At 37.3% G+C, this 23,853-nt stretch overlaps 2 protein-coding genes across 4 annotated transcripts; both read right to left on the reverse strand.

Annotated features, from left to right (window-relative positions):
- Positions 1-1,455: 1,455 nt before the first annotated feature.
- Positions 1,456-5,576, reverse strand: ZC190.10. Of its 3 annotated transcripts, NR_153339.1 has the most exons (5): positions 5,503-5,570; positions 4,954-5,092; positions 3,064-3,188; positions 2,246-2,313; positions 1,456-1,530 (listed from the first exon to the last, which is right to left on the reverse strand). NR_153339.1 is itself a non-coding variant. In NM_001269174.3 (3 exons), exons 2-3 carry the CDS (start codon positions 5,035-5,037, stop codon positions 3,587-3,589), a joined length of 153 nt encoding a protein of 50 aa, NP_001256103.2. In that variant the 5' UTR covers positions 5,038-5,092; positions 5,503-5,570; the 3' UTR covers positions 3,396-3,586. The 3 variants fall into 3 exon arrangements, 2 of the variants coding, with proteins under 2 accessions (NP_001256103.2, NP_001256104.2); NM_001269174.3 differs by lacking the exons at positions 1,456-1,530; positions 2,246-2,313; positions 3,064-3,188 and adding an exon at positions 3,396-3,655; NM_001269175.4 differs by lacking the exons at positions 1,456-1,530; positions 2,246-2,313; positions 3,064-3,188 and adding an exon at positions 4,734-4,913 and having other exon boundaries at positions 5,503-5,576.
- A 3,417-nt stretch (positions 5,577-8,993) lies between these two features.
- ZC178.2 (Tandem-repeating region of mucin epiglycanin-like domain-containing protein) lies at positions 8,994-21,268 on the reverse strand (the record flags this gene model as incomplete). Its single annotated transcript, NM_001350342.1, is given in 5 exon segments — positions 8,994-12,232; positions 13,407-13,463; positions 14,706-15,873; positions 15,875-19,161; positions 21,106-21,268. Coding segments are annotated over 5 exon segments (7,914 nt in total).
- Positions 21,269-23,853: the final 2,585 nt, after the last annotated feature.

Below are 23,853 nucleotides of genomic sequence, written 5' to 3' on the forward strand. Positions count from 1 at the left end.
TTATGGAAACGAACAAGTGAGCATATTTCTACAATATCTGATAAATAATTGACAACTTTAGAAAAATAATTTTTTGGATTTTTTTGAAAAATTATGAAAATTTTCTAAAATTTTTTCGAATTTTTTTTTTTGAAAACTTTTCATAATTTGATCACACGTTATAGACAAATGTGAAATTGATTGTTTTTTTCAGTCTCGATGTTCTGAACACGAATTCAAACGAAAACCTGAGATATAGTAGAACTCCTAAGTTCAAAAAACGCTTTCACTTTGGATGCTTTTATCTTCGCGGAAAAAATTTTTATGACAAAGTGTTCAACTACAAAGTTGCTTATCTTAATGAGTACTTACTGCTTATCTTAATGAGTAATTAAAGTACAATTTTGTAGTTAAACGTTTTTCATGAAAAAAATTGGTGATCGAGATAAAGTCGTGTTAATTGCGGCAGCTTCATGCTTTTATTCTCTACTTCTTTTTCTGTTCCTATCTCGACCACCATTTTTTTTTGTAAAAAATGATCAACTATAAAGATGTACTTTAGATTAAGATAAACAACTTTGTAGTTGATCGCTTTGTGATAAAAAAATTTTTCACAGAGATATACGCATCCAAAGTGAATGCGTACATTGAACTTTGGGCTTCGACTATACCTCAGGGTTTTGCCTGAAATTGTGTTCAGAACATTCAAACTAAGAAAAACGATCAACTTTACATTTTTCTAATACATCTGACCAAGTTTTGAGTAGTTAGAACAAATTTTGAAAAAACTCCAAATTTTTTTCTAGAAATTTTTAGAAATTTTTTTTGAAAACTTATCGAAAAATGTTCATATTTTGCACAAATGCACCAAATTTTTTGTTTCTTCATTTTGGATAACCAGGACACAATTTCAGATAACAAATTGAGGTACAGAAACAGTATGTTCCAAAAAGGAGCATATTTCGGAATCCTATATCTCCGCGGAGAAAAATTTTATGCTTTAGCGAAGAACTTACAAATTGTTTGGCTTGAAGTGAAGAACAACTTTTTAGTAAGATTTTTTTCACAAAAAAATTGGGGACCGAGATATAAACGTAGAAAAATCATGAACATACGAGCCACTTTGAACCAACTTTTATCTCGGCTCCCAATTTTTTTGGTGAAAAACGTCTAACTAAAATTGTATTCTTTACTTCAAGGCAAACAATTGTCTAGTTGTTCGCTATTGCATGCTATTTTTCTCCACGGAGATATACGCTCCCAAAGTGAGCTCATTTTTCGAGTTTAATATTCCTACCGTACCTGAATTTTTCATCTGGAATTGTGTTGTGAGCATATCGATCAAAGAAACTACCAACTTTTATCTTTTGATAAATATCTAATCATGTTTTCGAGACAAAAAGTTTTTCAAATTTTTTTCCAAAAAAAAATCGAATAGTTTTTTTTTCGAAAAATTCCCTTTTTTTTTTAGACAAATTATGTAGAAAATAAATTTTTCTTCTGTCGACGGTCATCGAAGCGATCCAATCGTTTTGTGAAGTTGTTGTACTCCTGTAATCAACATTTTTCGAATGACATAATCATTTTTATGGAAAAACGAAGAAATCTCGGTTTTTAGTAGTATTTGAACAAATTGAAAATGTTAAGATTAATTTTTAGGGTTTTTTTAAAGAAAAAGTTCGAGAAAAAGAAACGAAAACTTGAGTTCCAAAATTCGAATACTCTATTAAAAATGCTTATGTTCCTAAAATTTTGACATAGGCGCTAGTGATGTTCCAAAAACCTTTAAGCTGGCCGTCAGCCGTTTTTTCTGCAGTGCTCAAAATTCATATTTACCAAGCTCTCATGAGCTTTCGGAAAAGTTCTTCCACAATTCACCGGTGGTTGCAACTTCGATATATTATCACAAACTATAAATCGCATGGCCACGTGGTTTTTTGTTTATATATATTTTTCATTTACGCTCCTCCCATGTGTTACCTTTAGTTCAATTTTTAAATTTTATTTGATAATAAAATTGCAGGAGGAGCGTAAATAAAAAATAATTAAAAAACAAAAGCCACGTGGCCGTTGCGATTTATATTTTTTGATAATAATAAGATAAAATATGAACTAATTCGATGCAATTTTATAGTTCTTCAAAAATATTCAAAGTTATTTTTTTTTCGAAAAATTTCGATCATAGTTCAAATAATTTATGCCAAAAATTTTGTTGTTGGTAAGATTTAAGCTCAAAGTTTCAATATTTTTTCTGGAAAAAACATACCGGTTCATCAAGTTGGTAGAAGAATTTCTGCTGTCCTTGGTGATCCACAGATTCCGAATCGCCTACTCCTGAAAATATAGTTGCATGAAAAGCTTGAAAGCACTTTTTTTTCCAAATTCCTCTATAGAAATTTCCAAGAACTCCCGAGTCAAGTTTTTGGCGATTAAGCTAAAAGATAAAGAACTTTCCGAAAAAAATTATAAAATTCAACATTTTTCCTCGGGGCGTCCACCACAGGGGTGGGCATTTTTTGATTTTTGAATTCCTTAATTGCATGACATTTCGTCTTTCTTTGATTTTTTTAAAAAAGCAATAAAAAAATATTTCTCATTAAAATTCAGCTAGAAAAACAGTTTTCCGAAGTTTTTCGAACAATTTTGCGTAATATTTTTTAAAATCATTTTTGATGTTTGAAAACTCAAAAAAAGGGAAATAAGAAATTTAAAGTTTTAGAAACAAGATATTTTAGAAACAATATACCATCAATGTTTAGAATAAAACGAAAAATTCACTACGTTTTTGCTCAAAATTATCAATTTTGTCGAAAAATAAAACAATTTCTTCACTTTTTAATTGGCTTTTCATGATTTCTTGGTTCCCCGACTTTGAAAACTTAATTCGAAGATGAAAAAGTGATATCCCGCATGGAATTCTTAATATAAGAATTAGTTTTTAAGTTTAAAATTAAAAATTTTTTGTTACAGGCGATGAGACCCGGAAACGCATGAGATTGGAGCTCCAGAAGGAAATCTGCGGAAAAACTTTTCAAGTGAGCTTTTCTTTTAATTTAAAAATTTTTTAAGCAAAAAAAAACTTACAAATCATGACGACATCGTTTCTTCATCTTCTCCCGAATCCTTCAAACCTATAAAAATGAACGGCGGAGAGAACCTCGAGTTCTTGAAGCCAAACTAACCGCGAAACCTCCATTCGTTTCCTTTTCCTGAATTAATGAAATTTTATATCGATTTAAAGGAGTATACGTAATTCATTGAGAAAAAACAATTGAACCACAGCTTTAAGAACAAAAAACAAAAAAGAGAAACAAATACATTTATTTCGAAGAAAATTTTGTCTGCGCTCTGACGTCGCTGTGTTTGAGTACTTGCGCACCGTAGTTTCTTTCTTTCGAGAATTAAATAATTAATTATTGAAACAAATCGTTTGTGCCTATTATTGGGAAAATTTATGTAGAAAATATCAGGAAAAACGGAACGAAGAAATATTTGATTCAATTTAAAAGTAGAATTATATCATTTCATAATCCAAATCTAAAAATTTTGAATGAAAAAAATGTTAAAATAAATTTCTGAGGGATTATTGGAAAATTACTTGCAGGAATCAACTTCGATCGAAATCAACTTCGAGGAGTTTTTCGGGAGGTGTTTGATGACCAGCGGCCGAGCAAGACTATAATTTTATCGATTTCTTCCTTTTTTGTACATTATTAGCAATTTTAATTGTTATTTTCATGTTTCTTAACTGTATTGTATTATATTTGTTTAAAAAATAAATTCCTATTTGAAGTGCAGTTCAAAAACTAAATTCGGTATTCATGAATAATTTCCTCGATATTTCAGATTTATTCGCGAATTCCGAACAAATTATCGGAAAATACATCAATTATACGTTATTTGTACACGAATAACGTATAATCTCCTTGTGACTGTCAGCCCAATTCCTGAACCTCTAAGCTATGCCCGCGCGCAAGATAAAGTAGAATAGAGTTGTTCAAATATGAAATCCAATGGAAACTTGTAAAAAAATGTTGAAGAAAATAGTTTCAAGGAGGTAAACACAGATAAGTAGCTCTGAAATGCCCAACATGTAATTCTAGAACATGGTGATGTAAAGGACTATTGTAAGCAAGTTGATGTAACTGTTCTCAAAGAATAAACAATTTCGAATAAACAACATTAATTCAGAAGCCGCGACGACATGAAGTTATCCTACGTCGTTTTTCGTGTAGTATGCGTTCTTATTCCCACTTTGCTTTCATTTTATGATAATCTACTAATTTTTCTATCACTGTTAGTTTTTAAAAATTCGAAATTCGATAGTTCCACCGCAAAGTTTGAATAAATTCAATTTTGAAGTTCGGCTGTAAAGCACCGATGCTCCGAAATTACGCCAGTGCGTCATGTTTACCGTAAATGTTGCCAAAAAGTTTGGCAGGCTGTTGGCAAGCTGATGCCGAAGTTTGGCAGACTGTTGGCAGACTGTTGCCAAAGCCATGCATGCTACATGCTGGCAGGATGTTGCCAAAATTTGGCAGGAAGTTGGCAAAATATGGCAGGAAGTTGGAAACAAGCAAAACTTGGCAGGAAGTTGCCTCCAAATGCCGAGGGAATAAGTTTCGGTTTGAAATTCATTACTTTTTTGTTGCATGTTGATTAATATAAGAACTCACCACTATCATAGCATATCAAAGTACAGTATCCACATACAAACAACAATACAAGAAATTGGGAGAAGTTTTTTTTTTGGAAATTAACAATCTTTATTTTCTTATTTCGAAAATAATACTTTCATAATTTTCAGGAATGGAATCGGACAGGAAAGAAATCGAGAGGACAAATTTGTTGGAATTGGGTTAGATGAGCTTCGGATACGCCGTTTTTGGACATTTCGCGGTTAGTAAAAATTCGCAAAGATGCGTGTCGCATTTCTAGGAAATTTAATTTTTTTTAATTATAAAAAAGTAACACCTCAAGAATTCCATTGATTTTTTGCTCTGTTGCAGTAAGGCGAACTGTTTCGCGGAATTGAGCAGGAGCATCCAGGCACGGCATTACATCGGCTTCCTTGTTGAGCTCCAAATTTTCTTTTTGCTGACATTGGAGCCAACTGAAAGATAAAGTTAACAGTTATGAAAATCAACACCAAAGATTGTTGAAAACTCGTGGAAAAAATCGATTTTGAAAAAAATTCCATTTTTCAGTGCAAATTTTTACTTTTCAATTTAAAAAATACTTCCGACCTATTGAGAAGTTGAAAACAGGAGTTTTTAGAATCGAAAAATTTAGACAAAGCTAATGAAACACATTTCATTCAAAAAATTTGAAGAAAAAATTAATTACGGAAAAATTTCCATTTTTTTAGTGCAAATTTTTACAATTATCGACTTTTCGATATTTTTTAGTGTATCAAACCGTTAAAGCGGTATGTTTTCTGAAAGCTAGCAATCAGTTGAAGATTGTGGCTCATTGTTACAAAAAAAATTTGAGGATTTTTTGAGAAAATAAGAAAAAACCTACTTTTTTGTAGATTTCGGCACCGTTTTGAGTTGTTGGACGCGTTTCCGTTGCGGTTTTCAGATATTATGCTGAAAAAAATATTTATTAATCGATAAGAATAAGAAAAAACAAGAAAAAACGGAAGTAAACAGGGCTAATAGCCAAATTAAGCGAACGAAATCGATGAAAATTCTTCAGCATAGGACAAAATGGCCTAGCTTTCGCAGCTTCCTCGGCCACGTTAGCTTTGCCTTCCCGTGTAATTAATATACGAAGTTTTGCATGTTTTATCACCATTTTCTTTAAAAAAAAACTCTAAGCTGTAATTAAAGATGTTTCCAGCTGTGTACCTACAGTGCATTTTTCCACTTCTACGACTTTAAAGGAGGACGCCTTTATTCGAAATGGTCCCGCCACGCCACTGCAACTTTTTTCGAACGAGGGACGAGGCAAAAAGGTTTCTAGGCCATGGCCGAGTCCCCGACAAATTTCAGCGGTCATTTATGTTGCTTTGTTTTCCGCGTGTTTTCTTTCGTTTTTCACCGATTTTTCCGTTTTTTTAATCAAAACTAATAAATAAATATTTTTTGCAGATGCTAAAACAATTTCCAAGTGAAAAAATTGTGTATTCAGTCGGTAAGTAGCGGTGAAAGTGGTCAATTTAATATGATGGATTACGGCTATACAAAACCCAAACTTTTTCTGAAACATGATATATATGCTGCTTAGATGCTGAAACTACCTGATTTTCGAAACGAGATCGCTGAAAAAGTTTTGAGATTTTCAAAATTCAACATTTTGTGCCAAAATCTCGACTTTTTCACCAAAAAAGTTGAATTTTGAAAATCTCAAAACTTTTTCAGCGGTCTCGTTATGAAAATCAGGTACTTTTAGCATCTAAACAGCATATGTATCATGTTTGGGAAAAAGTTTGGGTTTTTTATTCCCGTAATCCATCATATTGACCACTTTTACCGCTACTTGCCGGTAAAAGTGGTCAATAACCACTTTTCATTGACCACTTTTACCGCTACTTGCCGATTGAATTCACAATTTTTCATCTGGAAATTATTTTAGCATTAACAAAAAATATTTATTTATCGGTTTATTAAGAAAACACGGGAAAAATCGGTAAAAACACAAGAAAACAAAGCAAGTACAAAATGTCGTAAAATGCGGTGTATTGTGTGCAAATACCGATTTTTCGAAGTTTTTCTCGGCCCTCGTTCGAAAAAAGTTGCAGTGCACGCGCCACCCATTGGTCTCGCCACGCGATTCGAAAATCAAAGGATAGCGTGTGGCGAGACCATTTCGAATAAAGGTGTCCTCCTTTAAAGTCGTAGAAGTGGAAAAAAATGCACTCACGGGTTTCTAATTTCCCTCCATTTTGCAAATGGAAGAGGTGGCCGTGAAAAAAGCGAACCTCGACCGGGGGTCGCGAGCGCGCGACAAACGGGAAACTCAACGAAATTTTTTTCAACGAAACATTTTCATTGCTTTTATCGGTTTCAAAACACGTTTTCGTTTGATTTTGTATTTCATTTATGCATTATAATAAATAAAATCAACGAAAATGCGAAATTTCGTTGAGTTTTCCCGTTTGTCGCGCGCTCGCGACCCTCGCGACTTTCCGGTTGTTTTCTCACACCTAATAATTTCAGGATAATTCGGGTATGTATATTAATTTTTCATAAGTTTCATTGTTCCATTAAAGATTTCAACTTTTCTTTGTTGATAACGTCAACAAATCCTGCAGTAACGTTATAGAAATCATTGTGAGAGTATTTAAATACAACACTGAGAAGTTTGTATTTAAATACTCTTACAAAGATATCTATAACTGAAAGTGACTGTAGAATTTGTCGACGAATTTGTTGAAAGCAAAGTTGAAATTTTTAATGAAGCATTGAAACTTATGAAAAATTAATAAACACACCCGAATTATCCTGAAATTATGTATTAGGTGTGAGAAAACAAAAGGAAAATGGAAAACATCTTCAAATATACTTACTATGTAATTAAAGAGGAAACTGAAAAGTTTGGAAAGCTGTAAGATAAATGTCGTCTGGTGAAAACAGTTCTCTTATGAGGGATAAAATAACATCAAATGCAGTTAAAACTATGATGAGAAATTAGTTTATTCTGATTGTAAACCAATGATTTTCACTTTTAAATAGCAAACAGAATCAATGCAATTATACTTGTAATGAACTTGAAGTAATTGATGTTTCGGCTGCTGTCCACCATTCAATGACAGTCGATAGAGAAAATAGTGAAAATGATAGTGTTGGTGAAGAACTCTGAGAACTGAAAGAGCTTTCGCTGGTCGTTCCTTCTGGTGTTGTACTGGAACTGCTTGGCAGTTCAGAAGTGGACGGAGCAGGTGATGGTACCGTTAAAGAGAATGTGGTTTGTCTAGTTAGTTCTTTTGTTGAGCTTGGAGCAGTTGATGTGGAATTAGGAAATATGCAATAAGCACGTTTGGTAATCACTTCGACTGCTTTGACGTATGGAGCACAACACGACGTTCTGGGAAACTTGCAGACATCAGCTGCACATGGAGCCTGTTGAGTATGTGGTCCACTGTAAATTTCTAATAAAAATGGGATGATATTATATGTAGTTGAATGAAGTAAGAATCCAATTGGCTAGGAAATACGGCTGTGCGGTGCCAAATGCCTAGTTGAATTTTTTTATTTGACATTCGGCAACGCCAAATGTCGAGTTCGTCGTCCAATTCGGCATAAAAAACTATAAATCCAAGAATTTTTCAAAAATAATTTTACCGCCGCCATGCCAACTCTCATCAGCTTAAGATTTTCATTCAGCATTCGGCGACGCCGAGTGGCTACAAGAATCAATTCTTGAAATCTGTATTGGCAGCGCACAGCGCTATGTCGTTTCATTGGATTAGTATAACAAATTACTTAATAATTGTACCTGCAACTACATCCTTCTGGAAAGCACTCTCTGAATTGGTTGATACGCCCACAATTCCCACATGTATCGCTGCAAGTTGCTCCAGATACGTTTTTCCAGTTTGACCATTCCCCAATGCAAAAAGAAGCTGTTTGATCTGAACCGGTTGAAAACAATGAAGTTGGGCTAACAGTTGTCGATACACTTGTGGTGCTTGAGGAGCTGAATTCAGTTGAGCTCGTTATGTCGGTTGAAGACACAATTGGAGTGGTGCTTGAGGAGCTGAATTCAGTTGAGCTCGTTATGTCGGTTGAAGACACAATTGGAGTGGTGCTTGAGGAGCTGGATTCAGTTGAGCTCGTTATGTCGGTTGAAGACACAATTGGAGTGGTGCTTGAGGAGCTGGATTCAGTTGAGCTCGTTATGTCGGTTGAAGACACAATTGGAGTGGTGCGTGAGGAGCTGAATTCAGTTTAGCTCGTTATGTCGGTTGAAGACACAATTGGAGTGGTGCGTGAGAAGCTGAATTCAGTTGAGCTCGTTATTTCGGTTGAAGACACAATTGGAGTTGGTCTTGAGGAGCTGGATTCAGTTTAGTTCGTTATGTCGGTTGAAGACACAATTGGAGTGGTGCTTGAAGAGCTGAATTCAGTTGAGCTCGTTATGTCGGTTGACGACACAATTGGAGTGGTGCTTGAGGAGCTGAATTCAGTTGAGCTTGTAATGTCGGTTGTCGACACAATTGGAGTGGTGCTTGAGGAGCTGGATTCAGTTGAGCTCGTTATGTCGGTTGAAGACACAATTGGAGTGGCGCTTGAGGAGCTGAATTCAGTTGAGCTCGTTATGTCGGTTGAAGACACAATTGGAGTGGTGCTTGAGGAGCTGGATTCAGTTGAGCTCGTTATGTCGGTTGAAGACACAATTGGAGTGGTGCTTGAGGAGCTGGATTCAGTTGAGCTCGTTATGTCGGTTGAAGACACAATTGGAGTGGTGCTTGAAGAGCTGAATTCAGTTGAGCTCGTTATGTCGGTTGAAGACACAATTGGAGTGGTGCTTGAAGAGCTGGATTCAGTTGAGCTCGTTATGTCGGTTGAAGACACAATTGGAGTGGTGCTTGAAGAGCTGAATTCAGTTGAGCTCGTTATGTCGGTTGACGACACAATTGGAGTGGTGCTTGAAGAGCTGAATTCAGTTGAGCTCGTTATGTCGGTTGAAGACACAATTGGAGTGGTGCTTGAGGAGCTGGATTCAGTTGAGCTCGTTATGTCGGTTGAAGACACAATTGGAGTGGTGCGTGAGGAGCTGAATTCAGTTGAGCTCGTTATTTCGGTTGAAGACACAATTGGAGTGGTGCTTGAGGAGCTGGATTCAGTTGAGCTCGTTATGTCGGTTGAAGACACAATTGGAGTGGTGCGTGAGGAGCTGAATTCAGTTGAGCTCGTTATGTCGGTTGAAGACACAATTGGAGTGGTGCTTGAGGAGCTGAATTCAGTTGAGCTCGTTATGTCGGTTGAAGACACAATTGGAGTGGTGCGTGAGGAGCTGAATTCAGTTGAGCTCGTTATTTCGGTTGAAGACACAATTGGAGTGGTGCTTGAGGAGCTGGATTCAGTTGAGCTCGTTATGTCGGTTGAAGACACAATTGGAGTGGTGCGTGAGGAGCTGAATTCAGTTGAGCTCGTTATGTCGGTTGAAGACACAATTGGAGTGGTGCTTGAAGAGCTGAATTCAGTTGAGCTCGTTATGTCGGTTGAAGACACAATTGGAGTGGTGCTTGAGGAGCTGGATTCAGTTGAGCTCGTTATGTCGGTTGAAGACACAATTGGAGTGGTGCGTGAGGAGCTGAATTCAGTTGAGCTCGTTATTTCGGTTGAAGACACAATTGGAGTGGTGCTTGAGGAGCTGGATTCAGTTGAGCTCGTTATGTCGGTTGAAGACACAATTGGAGTGGTGCGTGAGGAGCTGAATTCAGTTGAGCTCGTTATGTCGGTTGAAGACACAATTGGAGTGGTGCTTGAGGAGCTGAATTCAGTTGAGCTCGTTATGTCGGTTGACGACACAATTGGAGTGGTGCTTGAAGAGCTGAATTCAGTTGAGCTCGTTATTTCGGTTGAAGACACAATTGGAGTGGTGCTTGAGGAGCTGGATTCAGTTGAGCTCGTTATGTCGGTTGAAGACACAATTGGAGTGGTGCGTGAGAAGCTGAATTCAGTTGAGCTCGTTATGTCGGTTGACGACACAATTGGAGTGGTGCTTGAGGAGCTGAATTCGAATTCAGTTGAGCTCGTTATGTCGGTTGACGACACAATTGGAGTGGTGCTTGAGGAGCTGGATTCAGTTGAGCTCGTTATGTCGGTTGACGACACAATTGGAGTGGTGCTTGAAGAGCTGAATTCAGTTGAGCTCGTTATGTCGGTTGAAGACACAATTGGAGTGGTGCTTGAGGAGCTGGATTCAGTTGAGCTCGTTATGTCGGTTGACGACACAATTGGAGTGGTGCTTGAAGAGCTGAATTCAGTTGAGCTCGTTATTTCGGTTGAAGACACAATTGGAGTGTTGCTTGAGGAGCTGGATTCAGTTGAGCTCGTTATGTCGGTTGAAGACACAATTGGAGTGGTGCGTGAGAAGCTGAATTCAGTTGAGCTCGTTATGTCGGTTGAAGACACAATTGGAGTGGCGCTTGAGGAGCTGAATTCAGTTGAGCTCGTTATGTCGGTTGAAGACACAATTGGAGTGGTGCGTGAGAAGCTGGATTCAGTTGAGCTCGTTATGTCGGTTGAAGACACAATTGGAGTGGTGCGTGAGAAGCTGGATTCAGTTGAGCTCGTTATGTCGGTTGAAGACATAATTGGAGTGGTGCTTGAAGAGCTGGATTCAGTTGAGCTCGTTAGGTCGGTTGAAGACACAATTGGAGTGGTGCTTGAGGAGCTGGATTCAGTTGAGCTCGTTATGTCGGTTGAAGACACAATTGGAGTGGTGCGTGAGAAGCTGGATTCAGTTGAGCTCGTTATGTCGGTTGAAGACACAATTGGAGTGGTGCGTGAGAAGCTGGATTCAGTTGAGCTCGTTATGTCGGTTGAAGACACAATTGGAGTGGTGCTTGAGGAGCTGAATTCAGTTGAGCTCGTTATGTCGGTTGAAGACACAATTGGGGTGGTGCTTGAGAAGCTGGATTCAGTTGAGCTCGTTATGTCGGTTGAAGACACAATTGGAGTGGTGCGTGAGAAGCTGGATTCAGTTGAGCTCGTTATGTCGGTTGAAGACATAATTGGAGTGGTGCTTGAAGAGCTGGATTCAGTTGAGCTCGTTATGTCGGTTGAAGACATAATTGGAGTGGTGCTTGAAGAGCTGGATTCAGTTGAGCTCGTTATGTCGGTTGAAGACACAATTGGAGTGGTGCTTGAGGAGCTGGATTCAGTTGAGCTCGTTATGTCGGTTGAAGACACAATTGGAGTGGTGCTTGAGGAGCTGAATTCAGTTGAGCTCGTTATGTCGGTTGAAGACACAATTGGGGTGGTGCTTGAGGAGCTGAATTCAGTTGAGCTCGTTATGTCGGTTGAAGACACAATTGGAGTGGTGCTTGAGGAGCTGGATTCAGTTGAGCTCGTTATGTCGGTTGAATACACAATTGGAGTGTTGCTTGAGGAGCTGGATTCAGTTGAGCTCGTTATGTCGGTTGAAGACACAATTGGAGTGGTGCTTGAGGAGCTGGATTCAGTTGAGCTCGTTATGTCGGTTGAATACACAATTGGAGTGTTGCTTGAGGAGCTGGATTCAGTTGAGCTCGTTATGCCAGTTGTCGATACAATTGGAGTGGTGACTGGATTGGGAACTGAAAATTGTGATGTGGTTGAAAATAGTTTCGAGGTATTACCTGATTTGTGGTTTTTTATGTCAAATATGGGGGAAAATGTTTGAAAATGGGTACTTGTGTATTATTGTAACCCCTTATTTCAAAGGTGGAGTAGCGCCAGCGGGGGGTTTTGTCTAAATGAATTTATAATGATCCAACAACCGAATATCATAATAAAACACTCAAAAAAATGTTAGATTTTTCATAATTTCCGGTCAAAATTTTGGCAATTAGCCAAAATTTTGAGAAATACTGGCTTTTGAGGAAATTTAAAAAAATGTCGCAAGTTCCGACCCCTACAATGTTTTAATACAAATAATTTAAACAAATATAAAACATAAAAAATGTCGAAAAAAAAAAAATTTTTTGGTCGACTTCCAAATATATGAGTGGCAAAAACTGAGTAATTGCCACTTTTTGACAGTAAATAAAAAATTTTTAAGCATTTTTTGAAAAGTTTTTTCATGATACTTGGTCATTTTAGGACCAAAGGAGTATTTTTTAACAATTTTCCCACTGGCGCTACTCCACCTTTAAAGTAATTTGTTTACAATTGTAACGTTAACTTTTTAGCGAATATTCCATTTTCTTCAATATTCTTCGTGGCATTGAGTATTGTTCAATTAGTCATGACGTCAGTGACGTGAAAATGAGAAAAATTGTATACTAGATGTTATTCCTTATAAATGGTAATTTGTTTTTATGCTTGTTGAATTACCAAGAGCAGGGAATATAATAACCGGCTGGACGAAAAAGTAAAAAGATATGTTTATCAGATAAATTGAAACTTGAAAAAATTAATTTTTCATACTTTTAGATAGTAAAAAAAATAGTAAAAATTACGTATAATAAAATTTCGGGGCAAATTATCACTTACGTGAAAAATCCATTTTTAAAATGTAGGGGGTAATACAAGTTCCGAAATTTGTTATTTTAACATTTCGCAATCAATGTTCAACTTTCTGTGCGAAAAAGGTACCTTGCTGATCAAGATTGCTGCTTACTTTTCAATAGAATTAGTCAAATAAAATTTATTTGCAAAGGTTAAGGTTATAGATTTTTAACGCATAGTATGTACTTCATCTGTTTGAAACTTCTATGCGGTTACAATCATTACTTGAATCAGAGAAAATCTATGGTGAATTTTAAGGACCTCTTGTGGTTGTAGAGTGATGTCGTGTTGGAATGTGGCAGCCTCCCGAATGTTTGGCTGGAAATTGGAGAATAACATTTCAAGTTTTCTTGGACTCCTTTTCTACTCCGCCTTTCAAAGATTCTCACAGCAGCACTCTCGGCGCAACACCGGCGTGTGGGTGAGATTGTGGTGGTGGTTTTGTTTAAATTGTGTGATTTTTTGTTGATTTTCACGTTGTTTATCTTTGCTCCGAGAGTGCTGCTGTGAGAATCTTGTGAGAATTTCAGCCTGAGCTCAGTTCTGAAATTTTGCAGCTAAAAATTCCGATGTGACCGTTTCTCAACATAGACTTTTAAATGAAGCAGGTTTTGTTCAAAAAACCGCTGTCACGTTCCGACAGTTCCCTTGTTAAATAGAACGTTTTCTTTTATTAAAAGCGTCATCTTTTCTGTATTTGTAGGCTTACAAAAGGAGTATTCCAACTCACTTTCAGTTCTATAAAACAGGAAGGCTTTTGAGAGGACGACAACAAATGCATAACCCGGGTAGAAAACTTGTCATTTTCAGAAAAAACATTTTAGCTTCTAAACTAATGAAAATACAAAGATAAGGGGTATTTCCGTTTTTTTTGGGAGTTTTTAAGAAATAAAAATTGCTAAAAAATATTATAAAATAATGTCTGAAAATTATTTTCTTATTATTACGTTTGTTTTGGTTTAGATAAGCGTTTTTAACATGAACTGTCGAATGAAATACTTAGGTTTCTTATGCTACTCACAACTGGACATCTTTTGTCAGAAAACCCCTTTTGAATAAAACAATAAAAACAATAAGTATCTCATCGTATCTTTTATTTTTCTAATGTAATATTATGAGTCAATTTTACAAGTTTTAGTGGCGCTTTTACAAATTTAAAATATCTTTTCCATTCATTTCATTCTGAAGTAATAACTCAATCAAAACGATTTGCAATTTTTATGTTTTTTTTTCAGAAAAAACATTAATCCTAACCTGAGAACCATGAGAAGGTGCCCAGAGAAAAAGCATATGTCGTTTATATAACCCATGTAACCCATGATTAGCAAAGGTGATCCGTAAATTTTTAGCTGCGAATCTTCAGAACCAAGGTCAAAGAGTACTCTCCAAGATGACAAAAATACAGAGTGCTCGACTGCTCAGGGACACTCCCCCCCAGTTTTTTGGTGTTTCAGACACTTTCGAACTTTTATGCGGGAAACTAATGCTGGAATCGTACTCAGCACGAATTCTTCTAACTGTATCGAAGCACAATAAACAGAACCAACTTTCAAAACTGACTTGTATTGTTTGCAGCTGAAGACGTTGAAACTGCTGTAGTGGATTCGCTTGGAAATGTCATCGTGGATGTTTTATCAGACGTTTGTGTTTCAGAATTACATGGAGTCTCACTACTTGCAGAATTTGTGGCTGTAGACGATTGACCTGCTGTAGTTGAATCGCTTGAAACTGTCATAGTGGATGTTCCATCAGACGTTTGTGTTTCAGAATTACATGGAGTCTCACTACTTGCAGAATTTGTGACTGTAGACGATGGGCCTGCTGTAGTTGAATCGCTTGAAACTGTCATAGTGGATGTTCCATCAGACGTCTGTGTTTCAGAATTACATGGAGTCTCACTACTTGCAGAATTTGTGGCTGTAGACGATTGACCTGCTGTAGTTGAATCGCTTGAAACTGTCATAGTGGATGTTCCATCAGACGTTTGTGTTTCAGAATTACATGGAGTCTCACTACTTGCAGAATTTGTGACTGTAGACGATGGGCCTGCTGTAGTTGAATCGCTTGAAACTGTCATAGTGGATGTTCCATCAGACGTCTGTGTTTCAGAATTACATGGAGTCTCACTACTTGCAGAATTTGTGACTGTAGACGATGGGCCTGCTGTAGTTGAATCGTTTGGAACTGTCATAGTGGATGTTCCATCAGACGTCTGTGTTTCAGAATTACATGGAGTCTCACTACTTGCAGAATTTGTGACTGTAGACGATGGGCCTGCTGTAGTTGAATCGCTTGAAACTGTCATAGTGAATGTTCCATCAGACGTTTGTGTTTCAGAATTACATGGAGTCTCACTACTTGCAGAATTTGTGACTGTAGACGATGGGCCTGCTGTAGTTGAATCGCTTGAAACTGTCATAGTGAATGTTCCATCAGACGTTTGTGTTTCAGAATTACATGGAGTCTCACTACTTGCAGAATTTGTGACTGTAGACGATGGGCCTGCTGTAGTTGAATCGTTTGGAACTGTCATAGTGGATGTTCCATCAGACGTTTGTGTTTCAGAATTACATGGAGTCTCACTACTTGCAGAATTTGTGGCTGTAGACGATGGGCCTGCTGTAGTTGAATCGCTTGAAACTGTCATAGTGAATGTTCCATCAGACGTTTGTGTTTCAGAATTACATGGAGTCTCACTACTTGCAGAATTTGTGACTGTAGACGAATGGAGTCTCACAACTTGCAGAATTTGTGGCTGTAGACGATGGGCCTGGTGTAGTTGAATCGCTTGAAACTGTCATAGTGGATGTTCCATCAGACGTTTGTGTTTCAGAATTACATGGAGTCTCACTACTTGCAGAATTTGTGACTGTAGACGATGGGCCTGCTGTAGTTGAATCGTTTGGAACTGTCATAGTGGATGTTCCATCAGACGTCTGTGTTTCAGAATTACATGGAGTCTCACTACTTGCAGAATTTGTGGCTGTAGACGATGGGCCTGCTGTAGTTGAATCGTTTGGAACTGTCATAGTGGATGTTCCATCAGACGTTTGTGTTTCAGAATTACATGGAGTCTCACTACTTGCAGAATTTGTGGCTGTAGACGATGGGCCTGCTGTAGTTGAATCGTTTGGAACTGTCATAGTGGATGTTCCATCAGACGTCTGTGTTTCAGAATTACATGGAGTCTCACTACTTGCAGAATTTGTGGCTGTAGACGATGGGCCTGCTGTAGTTGAATCGTTTGGAACTGTCATAGTGGATGTTCCATCAGACGTCTGTGTTTCAGAATTACATGGAGTCTCACTACTTGCAGAATTTGTGGCTGTAGACGATGGGCCTGCTGTAGTTGAATCGTTTGGAACTGTCATAGTGGATGTTCCATCAGACGTTTGTGTTTCAGAATTACATGGAGTCTCACTACTTGCAGAATTTGTGGCTGTAGACGATGGGCCTGCTGTAGTTGAATCGTTTGGAACTGTCATAGTGAATGTTCCATCAGACGTCTGTGTTTCAGAATTACATGGAGTCTCACTACTTGCAGAATTTGTGGCTGTAGACGATGGGCCTGCTGTAGTTGAATCGTTTGAAACTGTCATAGTGGATGTTCCATCAGACGTTTGTGTTTCAGAATTACATGGAGTCTCACTACTTGCAGAATTTGTGACTGTAGACGATGGGCCTGCTGTAGTTGAATCGTTTGGAACTGTCATAGTGAATGTTCCATCAGACGTCTGTGTTTCAGAATTACATGGAGTCTCACTACTTGCAGAATTTGTGGCTGTAGACGATGGGCCTGCTGTAGTTGAATCGCTTGAAACTGTCATAGTGGATGTTCCATCAGACGTTTGTGTTTCAGAATTACATGGAGTCTCACTACTTGCAGAATTTGTGGCTGTAGACGATGGGCCTGCTGTAGTTGAATCGCTTGAAACTGTCATAGTGGATGTTCCATCAGACGTTTGTGTTTCAGAATTACATGGAGTCTCACTACTTGCAGAATTTGTGGCTGTAGACGATGGGCCTGCTGTAGTTGAATCGCTTGAAACTGTCATAGTGGATGTTCCATCAGACGTTTGTGTTTCAGAATTACATGGAGTCTCACTACTTGCAGAATTTGTGACTGTAGACGATGGGCCTGCTGTAGTTGAATCGTTTGGAACTGTCATAGTGGATGTTCCATCAGACGTCTGTGTTTCAGAATTACATGGAGTCTCACTACTTGCAGAATTTGTGGCTGTAGACGATGGGCCTGCTGTAGTTGAATCGTTTGGAACTGTCATAGTGGATGTTCCATCAGACGTCTGTGTTTCAGAATTACATGGAGTCTCACTACTTGCAGAATTTGTGGCTGTAGACGATGGGCCTGGTGTAGTTGAATCGCTTGAAACTGTCATAGTGGATGTTCCATCAGACGTTTGTGTTTCAGAATTACATGGAGTCTCACTACTTGCAGAATTTGTGACTGTAGACGATGGGCCTGCTGTAGTTGAATCGCTTGAAACTGTCATAGTGAATGTTCCATCAGACGTTTGTGTTTCAGAATTACATGGAGTCTCACTACTTGCAGAATTTGTGGCTGTAGACGATGGGCCTGGTGTAGTTGAATCGCTTGAAACTGTCATAGTGGATGTTCCATCAGACGTTTGTGTTTCAGAATTACATGGAGTCTCACTACTTGCAGAATTTGTGACTGTAGACGATGGGCCTGCTGTAGTTGAATCGTTTGGAACTGTCATAGTGGATGTTCCATCAGACGTCTGTGTTTCAGAATTACATGGAGTCTCACTACTTGCAGAATTTGTGGCTGTAGACGATGGGCCTGCTGTAGTTGAATCGTTTGGAACTGTCATAGTGGATGTTCCATCAGACGTTTGTGTTTCAGAATTACATGGAGTCTCACTACTTGCAGAATTTGTGGCTGTAGACGATGGGCCTGCTGTAGTTGAATCGTTTGGAACTGTCATAGTGGATGTTCCATCAGACGTTTGTGTTTCAGAATTACATGGAGTCTCACTACTTGCAGAATTTGTGGCTGTAGACGATGGGCCTGCTGTAGTTGAATCGTTTGGAACTGTCATAGTGGATGTTCCATCAGACGTCTGTGTTTCAGAATTACATGGAGTCTCACTACTTGCAGAATTTGTGGCTGTAGACGATGGGCCTGCTGTAGTTGAATCGTTTGGAACTGTCATAGTGGATGTTCCATCAGACGTCTGTGTTTCAGAATTACATGGAGTCTCACTACTTGCAGAATTTGTGGCTGTAGACGATGGGCCTGCTGTAGTTGAATCGTTTGGAACTGTCATAGTGGATGTTCCATCAGACGTCTGTGTTTCAGAATTACATGGAGTCTCACTACTTGCAGAATTTGTGGCTGTAGACGATGGGCCTGCTGTAGTTGAATCGTTTGGAACTGTCATAGTGGATGTTCCATCAGACGTTTGTGTTTCAGAATTACATGGAGTCTCACTACTTGCAGAATTTGTGGCTGTAGACGATGGGCCTGCTGTAGTTGAATCGTTTGGAACTGTCATAGTGGATGTTCCATCAGACGTTTGTGTTTCAGAATTACATGGAGTCTCACTACTTTCAGAATTTGTGACTGTAGACGATGGGCCTGCTGTAGTTGAATCGTTTGGAACTGTCATAGTGGATGTTCCATCAGACGTTTGTGTTTCAGAATTACATGGAGTCTCACTACTTGCAGAATTTGTGACTGTAGACGATGGGCCTGCTGTAGTTGAATCGTTTGGAACTGTCATAGTGGATGTTCCATCAGACGTTTGTGTTTCAGAATTACATGGAGTCTCACTACTTGCAGAATTTGTGGCTGTAGACGATGGGCCTGCTGTAGTTGAATCGCTTGAAACTGTCATAGGGGATGTTCCATCAGACGTTTGTGTTTCAGAATTACATGGAGTCTCACTACTTGCAGAATTTGTGACTGTAGACGATGGGCCTTCTGTAGTTGAATCGTTTGGAACTGTCATAGTGGATGTACCTTCTGACGTTTCTGAAATGTGTTCATTTGTTCATTGTTCGAACTTCAATTTGTTTTTTTTTCAAAACAATGCAGTTATAACGATCCAAAACGAGCGAATATCATAATAAAATACTCCAAACTTTTTATATTTTTCATAATTTCCGGTCAAATTTTTGGCAAATTGGGAAAATTTTGGATAATTGGAGCTTTTGAGAAAATTTGAAGAAATGTCGCATGTTTCGACCGCTACAATTTTTTAATGCGAACAATTTAAACGAAAATATAACACAAAAATTGTAGAAAATTTTTCTTCGGTCGACTTCCAGAATTATTAATGGCCAAAATTGAGTAATTGACACTTTTTGACAGTAAATAAAATTGTTTCAAATTTTGTTTGAATAGTTTTATCGTGATATTTGGTCATTTTGGGACCGATGGAATGGTTTTAACCAATTTTCCCACTGGTGCTCTTCCATCTGTAAGGAAAACTGGAACAAATAAATTTTATAAATTATTGAAACTACTATACAGAACAGAATGAAAATTAGAACAATCCTCATGGCCTAGGTTTTATCCATTTTTCAGAAAATTACTGAATTTTGTTACCGGTCAAGAGAGTGTAGTCAGCTGAAGAGAGACATATGTATCGAGACCAGGTATGTTTTCACCCGTTTTTTGTTTTGGATTTCACGGATGAAAAACATCCCTACTCGGGATCCAATGAGCGAGGCGCGCGAAGAACCGATATCTGTCGATTTGCGGTGCGTATGTTGAGAGGTAGTCTCTGTAAATCGATAAAAACTCCGCTTGCCGCGCCCTGCCCCTTTTGTCCCGAGGTGTCTGTATCTCTTCAACTGACTACAGTTTCTGGACCGGAAGTACCAGGATTTTTCCTGTTTATCTTTTGCAATGATTTGAAGTTTGAATGCAAATTCTATAAATTTAAGGCAGTTTTCCCAATGACGATATTTTTTCACAAAAGAAACAAATAAGAAAATTTCGGAACAACCTATGTACTAACATAAAAATTTCTTTCATCGTCAAATTCTCGAGATGGGAATTGTGTATAAAGAAGATGTATCCTCAATGGGAAAACTGTCTTAAAATTAAATATTCCTGCTCAATCTTACGAATATAACAAAAGAATAACTGGAAAATCCGTTAACATTGAGCGCCACTAAAATCGGCCACTGCGGATGAAAGCGGATTGTTACGGGAACACAAAGTTCTGAGAATGCGTATTGCGCAACATATCTGACGCACAAATATCTATGTGCAAAAACTAAAGTAATTCTAAAAGTGACTACTGTAACGCTTGTATGCTTATATGCTTGTAATGCTTGTAATGCTTGTTACGGGCTCAATTTTCGAAATGAATGTCGTTACGAAGGGAGACAAAGATACTCATTTTATTTCATTCGTTGGTATTATTTTTGTTCATTATTAGCTTAATTTTAATATTCTATCAATAAAAAATAATTTTAATGCATTCCGAAATTCAAGCCTGTATATCGACACAAGTAGTCATTTGAAGAATTACTGTACACTTTACGTTCTTCTCCGAGAAGACTACGCGAACTCCGAGAGGACTATGCGGAATCCTCATCTTCCAGATTTTTGGAGGTCATTTTGCACATATTTTACCGTTTTCTCGCAAGAAAACAACATTATTTGTATTTCTTACTTGTATTTTCTCTTTTGTATATCACATTCTCTTCATGATAATTAAATCGTATTCAAAAAAAAAATTATTGAGACAGCCAGCGAGCACATGTAGTTTTTGCAAAGAGATATATTTTGCGTCAAATATGTTGCACAGTATTCTCAGATTATTGTGTTCCCCTTAATATCTACTTCTGCTAATTTACTTTATATAATGTTAATTTGTTTTTTTTTCAAAGCCACTTTCAAATTCATTTCGTCAATTTTCGTTAATTTATTTAGGCTTACAGCTTACGTTATATTAAGACTCACCAGTGAAATATAGTGGAGGTTTTGAAGTAGTTGTACTGCTCACTTCGGTTGAAGTAATGCATATACCATCTTTACAAGGAAGAGGTGGTCGACATCCGTTCGTTTTCAAAGTGAAAAATACAAGAAATATAAAGAAAACGTAGGATAATCGCACTCTGAACATTCCATGAAAGATAAGATGTGAATGAATGGTTTCTTTGCGGTTTTGTTCTGTTAAATGTACAATTGGAAATGCAAATAAATTGTTATTCATTATTCAAAATTTAAATGTGACCACATATAAGTTCATCAAATATGCAGAAAAATTTGCATTAGCCGTTCTCAGATCAAAGCAAATCAATATTTAGAATTTTGAAAATTATCTGAAAATTAACTGAAAAAATTTGAATGGATTAAGGAAAAATGATAAATCTCAAGTTACTCAAATTATAAAACATTGTAATTACTTGTCAATTGTTGAAAACTTTTTATCGATTTTCCAGCAGGTTTCACAAAGTTCATGGCAACCACTATAACTGTTAGAAAATCTTGTATAGTTTAAAAAACAACGGAGACAGTGATTTTTGCTTTTCCGAATGCACAATGTTCCACATATAAGAGTTGTTTGTCATGGAGATTCGGGATTTTAGAGGTATTTTTCTCCGATTATTTTTCATAATATCAAGACGGGGATGGTGAGCGTCGTTATAGTGTGCGACGGAACACACTCACCCAGAAATTCTCTATGTTACGATATAACACAGTATAACAAAAATCAACAATTTTATTTTTGTTAAAAGTTAAAAAATGAAACAGTTATTTAACAGTCCTCTTCTTTCCCCATATATCATCGCTTCTTGCTAGAGGTGGCATCGGCAGTGGCGATGTCAACGGAGAAAAAATAAATCTGAAAAATATTACGTATTATAGGAAGCTGGGTAGAAAAGAATTCAACGAGAAAATGTATATTTTGGTACAAAATAATTAATAGTGGTTTAAAAATTCGAACAAACAACACATAATTAAAATTGAATTAAACAATATAACTTGAAATAAAACTGATAAAAAATGTGTATATAAAAATAAAATAAATCGATAAATCGAATACAAAGCTAAATAGAAATTGTTTTTTGTTTTGGTTTTGCTAGTTAGAAATGATTCCGCGCTAATTAGAATAGACTTTATCTGCCATTGCTAATTAGAAATGATTCCGCGCTGATTATAATTGGCTTTGTCTGGCACGGCTAAGTAGAAACGACTCCGCGCTAATTAGAAATGGTTTTTTGTAGCTTTTCTAATTAGAAATGACCATGCGATGAGTGAAATATGGTTTTTTCTGGGTTTTCTAGTTAGAAATGATCTCCCACTAATTAGAAATGGTTTTTACCGTTTTTGCTAATTAGAAATGGGTTTCTGCTAATTAGAGGTGACTCTATGTTATCTGAGTAGGATTTTTCGTGATTAATAAGATTTCAAACACCGTGTCCAACTTTTCCGACGCCTACTTTGTCATTGAAAGCAAAAATTTATGTATTGTTTGTTTTAAAGTTTGCAGCTTTCAAAAACGTCACTCACTCTCCAAGTAAAATTGTTATGCACCTATTTCGGAAAAACCTTTTTTTTTTAAATTTTCACAGTATTTTGGTCTATTATAAACTTAAAATAATTTAACAAATACAACCACATCTTCTCAAAAAGAAATTTTAAAAAGGACCCTGAAACAGCTCAACCACAAAAGTGGAGCACTTTAAAGTAGACGAATACACTTATGAATATTTTCATTCGATTATATTCGTTTGATTTTCATAAAAGCCGAGTTGATCTCCTTGAAATACAAGTAGCGAAGTTATGGGTGGTAATTGCTTTCTCATGCTCAAAGTGGCCTCAAAATATCGATCTCTCTTATTATTTCAAAGTTGTGTTTTTTTAGGGTTCCTCAATCACCAATAGATCAATACTTGAAAATCAATTTTCGGACGTTTGGACACGGAAAAATTACCGAAATATTTACGAAATGTTAGTTAAAAGTAACCATTTGTTTAATAACTTTCCAACAAAAACAGAAAAATTAACAAATGCTTCATTCTGGAAATGAATTATCGTTTTCGGATGCTTGTATATGAATTATTGTGCCACGAAAGTGGAAGGTAGAACTCAATGTCAAATGACTCCATTTTCGGGTGTCGTAGAACTCGAATCAGTGATGCAAGGCTCCGATGATGATACCACTTCTAAAGTCGAGGTGTCACAATTTTCGGGTGTCGTAGAACTTGGATCAGTACTGCAAGGCTCCGATGATGATACCACTTCCAAAGTCGAGGTGTTACAATTTTTGGATGTAATAGAACTTGAATCAGTGATGCAAGGCTCCGATGATGATACCACTTCTAAAGTCGAGGTGTCACAATTTTCGGGTGACGTAGAACTTGGATCAGTACTGCAAGGCTCCGATGATGATGCAACTTCTAAAGTCGAGGTGTCACAATTTTCGGGTGTCGTAGAACTTGAATCAGTGATGCAAGGCTCGGATGATGATACCACTTCTAAAGTCGAGGTGTCACAATTTTCGGGTGTCGTAGAACTTGGATCAGTACTGCAAGGCTCCGATGATGATACCACTTCTAAAGTCGAGGTGTCACAATTTTCGGGTGTCGTAGAACTTGGATCAGTACTGCAAGGCTCCGATGATGATACCACTTCTAAAGTCGAGGTGTCACAATTTTCGGGTGTCGTAGAACTTGAATCAGTGATGCAAGGCTCCGATGATGA

Source organism: Caenorhabditis elegans, chromosome V, assembly GCF_000002985.6.
Source record: "Caenorhabditis elegans chromosome V".
NCBI classification, from domain to species: Eukaryota; Metazoa; Nematoda; class Chromadorea; order Rhabditida; family Rhabditidae; genus Caenorhabditis; species Caenorhabditis elegans.